At 35.9% G+C, this 15,401-nt stretch overlaps 1 protein-coding gene across 2 annotated transcripts; it reads right to left on the reverse strand.

Moving 5' to 3' along the window:
- Positions 1-329: 329 nt before the first annotated feature.
- Positions 330-10,893, reverse strand: LOC116212989. 2 transcript variants are annotated; one of them, XM_031547774.1, is made up of 11 exons: positions 10,497-10,893; positions 10,030-10,371; positions 9,547-9,714; positions 9,274-9,426; positions 9,033-9,182; positions 8,706-8,759; positions 8,156-8,284; positions 5,816-5,992; positions 1,441-1,832; positions 1,061-1,282; positions 330-967 (listed from the first exon to the last, which is right to left on the reverse strand). In XM_031547774.1, exons 1-11 carry the CDS (start codon positions 10,597-10,599, stop codon positions 575-577), a joined length of 2,283 nt encoding a protein of 760 aa, XP_031403634.1. In that variant the 5' UTR covers positions 10,600-10,893; the 3' UTR covers positions 330-574. The 2 variants fall into 2 exon arrangements, with proteins under 2 accessions (XP_031403634.1, XP_031403635.1); XM_031547775.1 differs by lacking the exon at positions 8,706-8,759.
- Between the last annotated feature and the right edge of the window lie 4,508 nt (positions 10,894-15,401).

The following is a 15,401-nucleotide window of genomic DNA, read 5'->3' on the forward strand; positions in this document are numbered from 1 at the left end:
ATATATATAGATTATAAGTAATAGATTATGGATTATCAATGGATTTTTTAGTCACATAATTTGCGAGATTCTTGTAGTGAAAGTACTGGATCGGTCTATGCCTCACATTTATGGCTTGAGGTGTTATCCGTGCCTTAGGATTTACAGGACAAACAAATTTGGAAACAATCCTAGTCCTGCTGGCTTAAATCATGTCAATTTGCTCATTTATTAGTTATTTAGGATTTTTCTTTCATTATACTAGGTCTTGGACCTCATTTATTATCAGAAAAAAAAAATCATGTCAATGTCTATCCAATACATGTTTATATGAGGTGAGGGACTTAAAGGCGAGTATTCAGTGACCAACTGCTCCCAAGCAAGAAAAACTTGCGGACTTAATTACAGCAAAACGTTCATCTCCACACATTCGATTGTAAAATTATAAAATAATGATAATGTGAAAATCTTAAACGGAAATAAGGGGGAAAATTGACAGGATTTTCACCCTCTCACACCAAATCAGACAACACACACTCAATGCAACAAGTCGTCAATATGTTTTTTTGATCAATACTATATCACTTAGATCGAACTATTGAGCATCAGTGTCATGTTCGTGATTTCGCTTCTTGCTAGGCCTGAAGAAGATGACATTATTTAGGCCGATGTACAGAGGGAGTTGAGAGATCGCAAACAGGGTCACTGGCAAGCACATCACAGCAAATATCGGGTATGCAGCGTTCTCTAGCTTGTTCCTCACACTGAAGTAGAATCCCGAGCTGAAAGAGACCAGTATGCTGGCGATGGATGCAAAGAGAAAGGTCAAACCGAACTGAAGCCGATTGGGCAGTCTTACATTAAAGTCCTCCAGCTCGTATCGGGCCGTGAGAATGGCGATGAAGAAGACCGTGGCAGACATGGAAGTGCAGAGGGCGATGAGCGAAGAGATGGTGAAGACACTGAATGCGAACTCCGGTTCAAGTGCCTGAAAGAAGAAATCATATTGTCCGAGGCAAATTACACCATCAATTTACATAGAACGGGGACATTTTATAAGCCTGGCTTATTGCTCACTCACCGGTTTCCCCTCATCGTAGTCTCCAGGAACGGTCGTTGACGCGGCAAAGGCAACTGTTGCAATCAGAGTTGAGATCACCGAGTATGCGGTACTGGTATCAGAGAGCCACTTCCGTCCTTCTTCTTTTAGTTTTTCGTGCGATTCGATGAAAATCTCTCTTGCAGTCTTTCGCTCTTTGTTTCGAAAAGCAAAGGCATTTGATGGCATGGAGTATTTAACGTACTATAGTCGACCAGACCATACCGTTCAATCATGAAAGAGAACACGAAGGATTAATTGGATTGCTTCAGAAAAAAGAAGTTACTAACAATTTACTGTGATCCGGTTTATGTCTGACCGATACCTCTCTAACTGAATCTGATCGAGAAGTAAACATTTACCTCATGCCATGTAATTTCCCATTTCATCTGCAGCGCTGGCCCAGGAATGAACCAGGGTCGATTTTGATTATACAGAGAAGCCAAGTGCAGGGCACTGTTGCCATCAGCATCGACTTGACGGAAGACGCTTTCGTGCACCATCCTCTTACTCTCTAAGAGCCTGTACACTCTGCTCTGCCGGTTCTCCGCTGCCAACAGCACCACATTCTTCTTCTGGCAATCCTCTTCTTCAATGGCCTTCGGGAACTTGTCGAGTATAGCATCCACAATTTCATGGATACCCAGCTTTGCCGCCGTCAGTAATGGTGTCTCTCCAGCTTGGATACACGGTTCGCTGGATTGTAATTGCTGCTGCTCTTCTTTCTTAGCTTGTGGCTCGATCTTTCGTTGCCCTGTAACAAAAATTTGCACAAAGATGAAGTCTTATAAACTCAAAATATGCATGCAACTAAGGCACGAGTCATCCAATTATACGATATTGATTTTGGACCTCCTTCACTATAGCCCATTTATTTTTCGATTACATGGGTGGTCCACAAGTCAAGTATAATGAAATAAAAATTCAAATAACTAATAAATGAGTACGGGTAGTCTTACCGAATGTTGAAATTGGAACCTTTCGGTTATCACAATGTGTCTAACTAGCTTAATAATAAAGTATGGGTGTCCAGAAAATAATGCTTTGTTTGGTTTCATAATGTGATTTTAAAATCACAACTTTAACCTAATTCTACCCATAATAAAACAAAATAACTCATACAAAGTCAAATAGTGGGTCCCATTTATATCACTTTTTTTCACAACAAAACAAAATAATTCATACAAAGTTAAAGGGTCGGCCTCATTTATATCACTTTTTTCTTGTAATATCTAAGACAGTTGGCTTTCCTGCCCTCTTTTATTAATGCTATTGCTATGAATTATTTAAAAAAAAAAAAGAGAGAAGAAGAAAAAAGTCAACTGGCTAATCTTAAATCAGGCGACAACCCTTATTAAGAAGGAAAATTATTTTTAATGATCATTCCACACATCACATGGTATGAGTAAGCACCAATCTTTTTACTTGCTCGGTGTCATTGAGCCTTTTCATTCACCAACTGAGAAATTCCATTGGCCAATGCAGCTTCGATTTTAAGATCTAATCTAGTTTCCCAAACCATTGCAGTAGTAGTCTCACATTCTTGTCATATTCTCGAACATCAGGTTTTTCGTCTTTGCGTCCTGATGAACTTCCATTTTCTTTCATGGTCCTCGACAGGGGCGAAGCTAGGATTTCCAATCGGGGAGGGCAAACTCATACTTTTGGAGTAAAATTTAAAAAAATTAAATTTCAGGGGGGGACAAAATACTAATTTTACATAAAAAAAAACTCATAGTTTTGGGATAAAATTGAGAAAAAAACAAAGTTCAGGGGGCAATTGCCCCCTGCCATAAAATTGGCTCCGCCCTTGGTCCTCGACATTTTTATTTTATTTTATGAGAAAATTAATTACACTAACTTCGGACTCATCATGATCAGCATGCAATCTTCTATAACATGCACACTTTATTATGTTTAAAATTTATAAGCCACATCAGACACTTCTTTATTTTCTACACTAAAGCAAAGACACTTCGTGCATATGTACGGAGTCATCATGAATAAGTTGCATTCTTTCTGGTCATCATATTTAGCACAAACACTATGTTAAGATTATCCTAGTGGATGCATGAAATGTTTAAAGGAATTCGATGAAATTAATTTTCTTTTTTTTGGTTAAAAATAAGGCTCGTGAGTATGATATATTGAAAGATAAAATTAATTTTCTTTTGGTTCCCTCATAACCTAACTTGATTTTCCCAATAAGGGAATATAATGCAAAATTATGCAAGGGATACCAAACGCCAGTTCATTCCTTCTCCAGTGAAATTATTTACTTACATGCAAATTCCATAATTATCTTAAAGACATTACATAAAGTTCTAATATATTTTTAAATATCTCAACTTCTTTACAGATCTTAGCTCTAACCCCGACTTTATCAAAAATTTCAATGAGTATGCTAATAAAGCTTAAAATCGGAAAAATGATAACGGGTGAACTTGTAAATTTGCCTAAATTGGGATTTGAGTCCCGTAAGTTTCAGTTAGTCTAAATTTTTCCTAAAACATCTAGTTTGTTATGCACTTTTGGTCCAAATCATTGACGAGAGGTTACGAGCAATGATGTGGACATTAACGGTGTTTAGTCTTTTTAGACTGTAATTAAAATGCCTGCGTGAAATTTATAAAAGCTAGCGGAAGTCCTATAAGTTTGCACAAATTGTCAATCAAGTCCTATAGGTTTCAATTTGGTTAAATTAGTCCTAAAACTTATAGTACACTGTACAGTATACAATTTTAGTTCAAACCGTGACAGTGTAGCGTGAAATATTTCATGATATGGCCAACTTTCGTGAGGTTCAAATAAAATTTTTTTTTTGTCAATTAACCAAAATGCCCCTAAGTCCTCTTCAAATCGTCAATCTTCTGCCCCTACGTCTACAACGAATTCCGTACACTCCTCTACCGTCATCAACGCTGCCACTCGAACTCTGACAACATGAACCAATTTCTCTCGTAGTTCTCAAGGCGAAGAAACTAGACATGATTGGTAAGATTTGGCCTCTAACAAGCTTCATGCTCGCGAGCCTTCAATTGCTATCTTGAAAGCCCTGGGTTGACTCGCGAGACCATGGTTGGGTTTGCCTTAGACCCTACCAAGGGGTTGGGCAAACCTGTGGCTCTCTAGACCTGGGTCAGAACGACGGCAGAACTTGATTCATTTTGCCGGAGGTGGAGTAGCAAACGGTGACGACGGAAGAGCGAGCAAAGTTTGATCGAGGTGCAGTGATAGAAAATTAATAATTTGAAGATGAGTGAGGGGCAGATCGAATAATTGCAAACACGTAAATATATATGTAAATATTTAAACATAAATAAGGTGGCCATGTATGAAATTATGGCACGCAGTTACATCCAGGTCAGCCATGGTTAACACCCAGTAACGGTTTGGACAAAATATGTATAATCACTAGACCTTTTAGGACTAATCTAGTGAAAATTATAAGACTCGACTGACCATTTGGGCAAACTTCTATGACTTCCACGGGTTTGTAATTTTCGTGTTGGCATTTTAGTCATAGTTGGTATAAATTTAAAACCGTTAATCCACGCTATCACCCATTAAGGCTCTGTAACAGTTTGCAACAAAAGTGTATAATTAACTAAACATTTTAAGTTTAATTTAGCCAAACTAAAAAATCAACTGGCAATTTGGGCAGATTTATAGCACTACCACTACTGCTGTCATTTTCCCTTTAAAAGTGTTCTAAGTGGGTAGCGCATTTGTTGGAAGGAGGGTAGCTAGTGGCTCGCTGGAACAGACCTTCCCGGCTCAGAAGCGATGTTTCACCAGTACTCTACCTAGGTTATCTGCTACCATGAACGAGATTTAAAAACACTGGACAAAAGAAAGAATTTGGGGAAAAAAGCATTGCATATATCTTAAATTGTACATTTAACATGAAATTTCTTTTAATTTTTCTAGATGAAAGTTGAGACAAAATACGTTTACGAAACTAGTTGGTCCGACAATAATGGCTGGATCAATTGACTGGTCAATCAGATTACTTACTACCATGTCGAGGTTGGATTTAAAAACATTGGACAAAAGGGGGGGGGGAAAAAGTGTGTGAATTTAAAATATTAAAATTGAAAATAAATTGGTGAGTGGTCCCCACTCGCCCGCTGGATCTCCTCCCTCTTTTCTTTTCGAATTTCTGGTGACCTTAATTGGTACCAGTGACTATCGGATCCCCACCTCGTACCTGCCCAATCAAGCTAATCACTCTTTCACTTTTAAATTTAGATTTGTTTTATGCTTTTTGGGCCAAAGATTTATTTTATGTTTAGAAAATTAGAATTCGCCAATCAATTGTGCATCAATAAAAGTAAGGGCCGTGAGACTGCTCTCTCCTTTAAAAGGACGGGGGCATCAGTGTTATTTTACGGAACTACAGAGGCATTTGATTTCTGCAATTTATCCAAGAAAATTTATCCATTTTATGAACTGTTAAATTCATAAAGGAAAGAAACTAATTACTATTCCACAATTTTTTTTTATTTTTTTTTATGTATAACAAGCTTTAGTACATGATTTTCAAAAATATTAACATGACTAACGTATCATTCAAAACAAACGGTAGAAAGTTTTCTAAACGACTTAGACCAACTCACGTTGATAACAGTAAGAAATTTTTGCTCATACAGGAGGTAGCCAAAAACCTTGAACGTGGCACCCGCCAAAAAGAAAGAAAAGAAAAAGCTTCTTTGTTTGAAATTGGAAAAGGCATACCTTGCATAAGTTTATTGCTTGTGCCTTCTGAGGTGCTTGATGCCGAAGCTACTTTTGCATCGGGACGATGCTTTATGTCCTTGTGTTTGTAAGCGGAAGGGTCGGCAAGCAGCTTGTGAAGAAGTCGTTCAGCCAACTTGTGCTTTCTCTTCATGTTTGCAATTGATTTTAGTTTCCCTGTACAAAATGCGATGCGGCAAACTATAATTATAATGATCTTGTACATTAGGAGAGGCAGGAAAAGAAATATATATCAATTCACGAAAACTAACGAATGAAACTTTTGGCGTTTTGGACTATGGGTCCTTATCTAAAGATCAGTGAAAATATTTGGCATACATTGGTTTTGCGGCCCTTATCCCCTAAACTATGAGAGGCAAATACGAGAGACTTCTCCAGTCAGTTAGGAGTTAATAATTAGATGATAAGGGAGAAATACTTCAGTACTTGACATATATTCTTCTGGTAATTATATATACATTTTCTTTTTCCATAGTTTATATTATAAGTTATATGTGGACGGGCTCACTTCTGCTATAGAAAAGTTCAATTTAAATGGAGAGGTGGTCGAAACTCACGCACCTCCCACTTTTCTTTAAAATTTTCGAATTTAATATCGACTCATAATAAAAAGCCAAATGGGGGTTGGAAGGAAACTTGAAACAATTAAAATAAAATTAGATACACCCTCACATACTATACACATATATACAAATACATACATACACGTATATACCTGTAAGATGATCACGTGTTTTGCATGTGAAAATAATATAATTTGATGCACTATTCGCATTATTTGTAAATAAATATTTGTTATTGTATATAAATACAACAGCCATATAATTTTTATTTTTCATATGATAATATATTTTTTAAAACGTTTTGATATTTTTTTAATTTTGAAAGTATTTTCACCGATTAATTTTTATTTTCAATTTAAAATTTACGATTACAAATGAAAACTAAATGAAAATATTGATATGTATAAATAAATTTAAAATGGTAGTAAATATTCTAAGAAATTGAGCATTTTATAAGTCACAAGGAAGTATGTAACATGTAACAGTCGACAAACTTACCTATTAAAAATATATGAGAGTTGTTTTGTTTATTTAACTAAAATTGAGATGTTAAAATGAAATGAAAAGAAAAAGAGTGACAAGAAAATCAAGTTGGTACATTCTAAAAAAAATTCTGTTTGTGTAACATATTTTGTAGTTTCTTATTTAATAGTCATCATAGGTTGTGTTTATAAGAAATATCTACTAATTTATATATTAAGGAAAGACTATAGGAGCAAAGTTTTTGTACTTTGGTTTGGGATAACTCCAAACAATGAAAGTGGTTGGAGATATACTTTTAGCATTAATTATTTATTTAGAATGCTTATGGGACAGCCTTTAGCATCAATTTTTTAAGAGTTACGAATAGGATAAAAGTGAAATTATGAAAAGTCAAGAAACAATCTATTGAGCTCCATACTTTTACATTAGTTATAGGTTAGATTATATTTATTTATAGATATAATGATCATAGATGGGCACCATGGGCCGTGAGGTTAATATAGAAAAATTATGGTTTAGTAATGGAAAAAAGGTACATGAAAACCAAAAGAAGTAAATGAAATCACTGAAATGGAATTACTGCAAACTAATTGTCAAAATTATCAAAATACATGGTAACAACTAATATGCTAAATATTGGCTCATCCAATGGTTTATTTGGTTAGGGAATGCCTTTCTCGGTGAAAAAGTGCTTAAACAAAATTACAGAAAAATAATTGATGATTTCGTAATAAGTTGAAGAGTTTAGGAGATGCTAGCTTAAAACTATTAAAAGCAGTAAATGATTAATTAATACTTAAAATAAAAAAGATTTTTGCTATTTCAGTCGATTCAGATAAAAGGGGCAAATCTGTAATTATGTCAAAAGCTAGGGCAGTTTCACAGACACATTCGAAGGTTTTTCATCCGAAAATTTTCACAGGAAATTAATTTCCCAATAAATAATAGGCAGAAGCAATTTTCATATTATAAGCATCTATAAATCTGCTGGAAAATATTATGTTTGGAACCGCCAAAATCAATCCAAACGATCTTACTTAGAAAACAAAATAAAAGGCAATCCAAACCATCTTACCCAAAAAAAAAAAGAAGCCATCTAAACCATAGTTTGCAAAATTCTCACAAACACTCTTTCTACTTGAAAAATAATCGGAGAGTGCTTATGAAACCTTTCACTACACTTGCAACATTCGCAAACGAATGATATCACAGGGAAATACAAATCTACAATTTCGCAGAAAGAATCAGGGGATATTTAGTTGTCAATACTTACCCAAACCGAGAAAATGCAGGGGCACGAAAGCTATGAACTTCAAAATCTGGATTAGTACATAGCAGATTGTCGTGGATGGTCTATTCCCCTCCATTTCCTCCGTTTCATTAACCAATCTTCCATGTCCTCCTATTGCGTTTAAAATCAACTGAGTTAATAATATTTGCATTAAATATTAAACAATTTTAAAAAGAATGTGTAGCACAATGGCACACGCCTTTGCCTGTTGACCTAAGGTCGCAGGTTTAATATATAGTGTGATTACTCATGCCCTTTAAGTACTCTTGCCCGAATAGATTAATTTTTCGTGTCCTTTATTTTAGCTTTTCAGTTCGCTTTATAAGTGGGGAGAAGAAATTGTGTAAATATACTAAGATTTCAATTCTCTCTTGTAAATCCTAATTGAAAGGATAAGAGATAGGCTTTTTTTTTTTTTTTGTGGGGTCCTGGTGCCGGACCCGGTTGTGTGTATGTGTTGGGGGTTGGAGGGGCGGCGGGAGTGGTGGTGGGTGGGGGTGGGGGGTTCTTCCCCAGGACAAGGCTTGGTTACCTTCTAAATTTGCCTCGTCATTTGTAACACCACTTGCTTTGCTGCGGCAAGGATCTGGAAGTTGTACAAAGCGTCATATATATATGAATTGGATAAATAATGTATACCGAAAATGCGATGAAATTCCAGAATTAGTAGACTTGAGCAATTCAAGTGTCAGGCCATGCTACCGGAACCGAGCTAACCAGGTGGGTTTGGTTGGATTAGGTTGAGATCCTGATTAGGTCAAGTCCATGCTCAATCGAGTCTAGAATTTCGACCAATGATCATTCATTAAGCATTGTGGAAGGAAGAGTAGGAAGATTATCTGTGGGGAAGAGAACAGACTTCCAATAATGGTGAATATTTGCTTCAGCATGTCGTAGAGGTTGCCGCAAGTCTTGTAGTTAGGGGGGCATTTTGGAACATCATGCTTAATCTCTTCAAAGTCTTTTATGTCCTGCTCGTCCGCCCATGTGTACTCTCCGATGAATATGCCTTCCACAAGAAATAAAACATGGCTTCCGTTATTGACCGGCGGAAACAAAAAGGAATTGCAGAATATATTGAGACAAACTGAAGCATTTACAATAGTAGAAAATGAGATCAAAGAGGCCTAGATCGGCAGCGCTGCTCTTGAATGAACGGCGCTGAAGTGCCAGTACGTGTAGAGGTGTCAACTTGTCTTGGTTCTCTCTTCCCACAAGATCCGGGTAAGATTCTATAATTCGAAGTGCAAACCCTGTCGAAAACAATCCCAGAAAAAGAAAAGAATATCACGTCACTTAAATAAGGTAAAGATGGCATCATTGATAATTTTGGATAATGCACCAAATTAGATAACAATCATAGTCAAGCTCACCGTAGTCTTCCCCGTAGATGGCAGAGTGCAGAACGGTGTCGCCATTCCCCTTTTTGTTGATCAGCATGGTCTTGTCCTGAGTAATGTTTGTCTTGCCATAATTGTATTGCAGGTAAAAGAATGCCTTCTCATGACCGCGGTGGGCAGCAAGGAAAAGCGGAGTCTCATCTAATATATTTCGTAAAGGTGGTCAAAACAAAAGGAAAAAAGACCAAAGTGAACTTTGAGGACCGCTCATAGATATGTGGAAATGATGCTCGAGATAGGCCGAGCCGACTGTTATTGTGACATGATGGTCTGGACCTGAAAATGATGTATCTAATATATAGTACTACTTTGTGGACTAGTTTGCTATAACCTTAAGTCGTTATCATTCAGAACCAGATATGAAATCGAGACGAAACGAAGGTATCATCAAACAAAAATATGATAATTCTATGGTAGAAGTCTGGAGCTGAAAGCACCATGTGAGTACATACGAACCTTCGTTATTTCTTTCAGCAATGAGGCTTTTGTCTTTGGAAGATATGCACCAACACATAACCAAGTTCCCGATTGCTGCCGCCAAGTGAAGAGGTGTGTTTCCCTGACCATTCCTCATCTTGAGGATCTCCAGAACATCGTCTTGGGGTATTCCTGCAACTATGTCAAATACATGCTTGACCTGGGTATTGGCTACAGCCACATGCAGTGCAGTTTCACACTTGACGCTGCTGGCCCTGTAATTCTCAATGATTTTGCGGGAGAGATTGGTATAAGCATCCACAACAGTTTCCCAGTCGCCTTTCATGGCTATTTCAAAATGCTCATCGGCATTGATCAATTCTGGCGACATTTCAGAAAGGATGGTGAGGAGGATGAGTGCTGGATAAAGTATCACTCAGAACCAGTAAGGCTTTGCTGCATTTCCTTTTTATAGTTGAGCTCTCTCCAAACTAAAGCAAACATACCAGCTAGCTCATACTTCTCTTCTCTTTCCCCGAAGCTCAAACTTTTGATCAAGAAAGTGGACGGCGTGCAGCTCATTGTTAGGATACGACGTGCATGCTGCATGAGTGAGTGCTGATCGAAAAACGTATGTACTCAGTCAAGCAGAAGGCGATGGTCACATTTGGACTCCAGATGCAGCCATATCAACAGGAATAGAGATAACAATTAGATAGGTTAAAGCTGTTCCGCCAATTTTGATGTGACACTCTCTTAAGTTGTAACAGCAACCAAAAGCAATTTTCTTTGGATTATTAGCAGATGAATCGCATATCATACCGAATATATCTAACTGATACCATGCCATAAGAATAGGCATGAGGGTCAGTGCAATACGGAGTTTGAGAGTGATCAGCCCATTCGAATCACATCTAGCCATGGTACACTGCTATTAATTATTTTCTGACCATATAAGGTATAAAAGATCATGCTCCTAGGACCAATCATGTACATCCCGGCATACAACTACGTCGAGAAATTTCACTAGAAATACATAAGGAAAATGAAATAAGTTGCTGCATGTTGTACTGTTATACTTTTTTCCGTGAACCCAGGGGTTACATAATAGATGCCAATCAAAGGGAGAACGGTGGGGCCATGTGTGATCAATAAAAAGATCGTAAGAATAATGGACCTACATTCCTCCCTTTCATTTTCTTCTGTTACCAAAAGAATTTAATGGAGGTTAATTTCAACTACAATGCTCACGCCCCCATGGACATGACGCGAAACCAAATTCTAGCTTGCTATCATCCATGCCCCTTATTAATTATTAGGATTTATATTTCATTATACTATATTATAAACTTTTCTTATAACCAAAAAGAATTTCAGCTTGCTGCATTGCACTAGAATCGGTTTACGAGTGGATGAGTCTATACTTCTTCGGATGTTTAAATTGAGAGGTACTAAAACCCACCATCCTATATACTCGAGAGTTCGTCTCCAATTCCCAAACCAACCTCATGTCGCGATGACAGTTCATTTTCCCTCACGTTGATATGCCGCGAACCTTTAAACACTTTCCCTCAGTAATTTATCACAAATAAGTGGGTGAGCTCTTCCCCTTTTAGATGAGAAAGGCTGACAAAAGCCACTACCTTCACAGCTCTTGGCACTAGGCCCATAGTGTGGTACGAGCCTACACCAACTCTCACAATTTGATCAAGTATCATCTGATTGATGGGCTTATTTTCAATCCAAAAGATTTTTCTGGTAAATGATGGAAAACTAATCAAATAGAAATTTTTTGTCTTTAATTTTTTGATAGGCGATTCCCTATCTCAATTGGTATGTTTTTCATTTGGTAAAACAGTTTTTTATTGATAAAGATATTTAGTATAACAAGCTCGCTCATGCATATTCTTGTTGTGCTAAATTTTATTTTATTTTTTTGTTACAAAAGAGGTTAAAGGCCTAGTACAATAAAAAAGAAATCATAAATAAATACTAAAGTAACATAGGTAGTCTCACTAGATATAAAAAATGAGAATAGTTTGTACACGGTAAGAACAATACTTTGATGGTGACATTATTTGTATACATATAGTATCCGTAAAAAAAAGGAAAAATTAGTACACAATAGGTAAATTTAGGTAATAGTTTGACAAAGAAACTATTTTTTTTCAAAATAACTAATAGTTTTTTTTTTCAAATTTAGGTGATCATGATCGTGAATTGTCATTTTTATATGAAATATGTTAGTAGGTCGACTTCGATCAAATCTAGATTAATCGGACCTAGAGGACTTTCATACATATAAAAAAAAAGAATCACAAATTAAAAGAGACTATTTAAATTGGTGACAAATTGAAATAGGTTTTTTTATCAATGTCGATTGGTTTTAGGTAGGTTGGCCCTTGTCATCCTTAGGTAAGAGCGGTACACATAAAAAAGAAAAGAATCACAAATTAAAAGAGACTATTTAAAATTGTGATAAATTAAAATAGGTTTTTATCAATGTTGGTTGGTTTTAGGAGAGTTGGCGCTTGTTATCCTTAGGAAAGATATCGGGTGCGAATCTTGTGATTAGAGAAAATTCAAAATCGGGAGAGGTTTATCCCTTGGCGGGTTAAGCTCAATCGAACCTAAATTAGTCAGATCTAGTAGACTTTCTAGTATTAAGTGGTGCACACAGAAAAAAATATGTATATACTTAAATTCAATAAAAATTCAAAATTCAAAATATTTTTAAAAAAGAGGAAAAGATAAGGTTTTAATTTATTTAAAAAATAAAAAGAAAAAAAATCATGAGAGTAAACCATGTCTTCTATGAACGAGAGATTTAATTTATTAGTGTGATATGATATTATATCCCTTCATTTAGGGAAAATTCTATGATATACATATATTTGAAATGCATGCATTTACATGAAAAAATTTCAAATAATTTACTTATAAGTCAGGTAAATTATGTAAAAAGCAAGTAAATTACTTGAGGTCTTGTAACTTACTTGAAAAATTACAAGTAATTTACTTATATATACCAAACATACATCAACCTTATGTATTATAGATCAACCCTAGATCTGGGTATCCCGCATAATAACTTGGAAAAGAAAAAGTGATTTATTGAGTATGTGAGAAGTAAAGCGGATCCCGTATTATAGATCAACCCTAGATCTGGGCATCCCGCATAATAACTTGGAAAAGAAAAAGTTATTTATTGAGTATGTGAGAAGTAAAGCGGATCCCGCCTGCCTTTTTGCATTTCTTTTATATCCTTCTCCTCTTTTATGGAATGAGAACTTATGAAGTCTCTCCGTAGTATGGGGATTTCTTGGTTTCTAGTAATGTAGGTTGGACCGTAACCAACATGAGTCAATTTAAGTATTTTGACGCTTATTTTTCTTAAAATAAAGTCTCACATTGAATCTTGTGAATAAAGACAAAATTTATAGTTGGGAGAATTTAACCTTAGTGGGTCAATCCAATATCAATAGGTTAGTCGGAATCCGTTAGACTTCTGAATACCTGAATGCACACCGAAAAAAAAAAAGGGAGTCCGGACCGTATCTCAAGGGTAAAGTAGCTTATTGTCTTCTCGAACAAGCTATTATCAATCATCACCTTGATAGTAAGCTATTGCATCACCAGTTACCTAACCAGACACTAATCACTCCTTGATATAGGGAAAATTTTTCTTTATGATAATTTAAGTGTATGAACAGGCCAAAAGCAAAAAGTATGTCAAAGTTCATGTCCGAGTGGGGCTAAAACATAGTACCCCTACACAAACTCCGCGGGCTTCCGGCTGCTTAATTAGTTATATAATTTCAATTCCCAGAATCCAAGGCAAGAGCTCCCTTTCTTACTAAATCAGCAAAATATTGTTTTCTCCTGACATCTACACGGAGGTTTCATTCTCATATCTTGCTTTCTGTTTGTCTCAATCAAAGTAAAAGAACGACCTTCCCTTTAAGGAAAAAAAATTTTGAGATATGAGAAAAATGTATAAGCTAAAGAAACCTACTTTGATTAATATATTACTACATGCTCCTCACGACTCGCTCTTATCATCCTCATTGGCCACCAGAAAAGAACAAGTACTAAGAAAAAGAAAAAAGAAAGCTTAGCTATATATATATATATATATATATATATACAAGAAAAGATTTATAGAATAATAATTTATGAAAATGTAAAACAAATTTTAGGCTTTATTATTATTTAAAACGGTAAGTATATAAATTTCGTTTCGTTTTCTGAACATAAATTTCATTTTAGTAACCGTAAGTTTTACTTTTTTTGGCCTAATTGCTTAGAAAAAAATGATTTTTTACCTTTGATTCTTCTAATTCTAGCTCGACCTTTCAAAAATTACACAAAAAAGTATGACATTTCGATTTAGTTATGCGTCTAGCGCACCGTCATTTCTCCCATATATTCTAACAGTAATGGCTAACAATGATTTAACGGTACCACATGGCACAACAAAATTGGACAAGTAAATCATACATGATTTTATTTAATAAAAAATTTAAAAGAAAAAGAAGAGGAACCCGAGGAAAAGGCGACCCTATTTGGGGTTAGTGGCCACCACGGCCGGCTCCTCCCCCATTTCTTTAGGGTTACAACATGATTGGGGTTGGTGTACATGTACGAAATTCTTCTCTTTCTTAGTATAATCTTTATCATCATCTCCTTTCCCTTTATTGATTCACCTCTCCCACCTAGAATTTCTCTATCATTTCCATTACCTTATCTTTACCCATGAGGTTCCAATATTTGATCCTTAATTGACCAAACAGTTGTTGTTGGCAATTTGGGTGCTTAGATGCGAGTAGATGGCGTGTGTTTATTGGATTGATGGAGGCAACGGAAAATATTTAGAGGATAGAAGAAGTAGAATTGTATTCTTTTAAAAGAACGTCTACATGTATGAATTTACATGGGTATTATAAATACACACTCTAATAGTCTCTAGGATTCTCTAGCATTATTTTGCATATTCTACCATATCTAGCTATCCTTAACAAACAACACTACTAAAAAGTGCGAGTTTACCAAGGGAACAATCCCTCGGTAATCCGTAAGTAAATCCCTCAAATAATCGAGCCTCGCTAAATTTACTGAAGAAAAATTCTCTTAATAAATTTATAGAGGGAATCTGATGGCGGTAAGGAGAGAAGAGAGGACCAAGCCCCCCAAACAACGAGCGAACGACCCAAAGAACCTTAGGAATCCACCTAAGTTATTCGAAGTCAGAGAATAACAACTCAAAGAATGAGTTACTCTAGAATATAAATTGATTACTTCAAAGATGACTTGCCCATATCCTTACACGATCATCCTATTTATAAAACAAGGACACAAGGACTTTTTAGCTTCCCAAGACACCCCATTAACTATAATTCTATCTTCTCGGA

The sequence above is a fragment of the Punica granatum genome, chromosome 7 (genome assembly GCF_007655135.1).
Source record: "Punica granatum isolate Tunisia-2019 chromosome 7, ASM765513v2, whole genome shotgun sequence".
Classification (NCBI taxonomy): Eukaryota; Viridiplantae; Streptophyta; class Magnoliopsida; order Myrtales; family Lythraceae; genus Punica; species Punica granatum.

Coding starts and splice junctions, on each gene's coding strand:
- LOC116212989 (XM_031547774.1), bottom strand. CDS start 10,599: ATGCAGCATGCACGTCGTATCCTAACAATGAGCTGCACGCCGTCCACT. Junction 9,183..9,273: donor TGATCTCATTTTCTACTATT/GTAAATGCTTCA, acceptor TTCTTGTGGAAG/GCATATTCATCGGAGAGTAC. Junction 968..1,060: donor ACTACGATGAGGGGAAACCG/GTGAGTGAGCAA, acceptor TTCTTCTTTCAG/GCACTTGAACCGGAGTTCGC.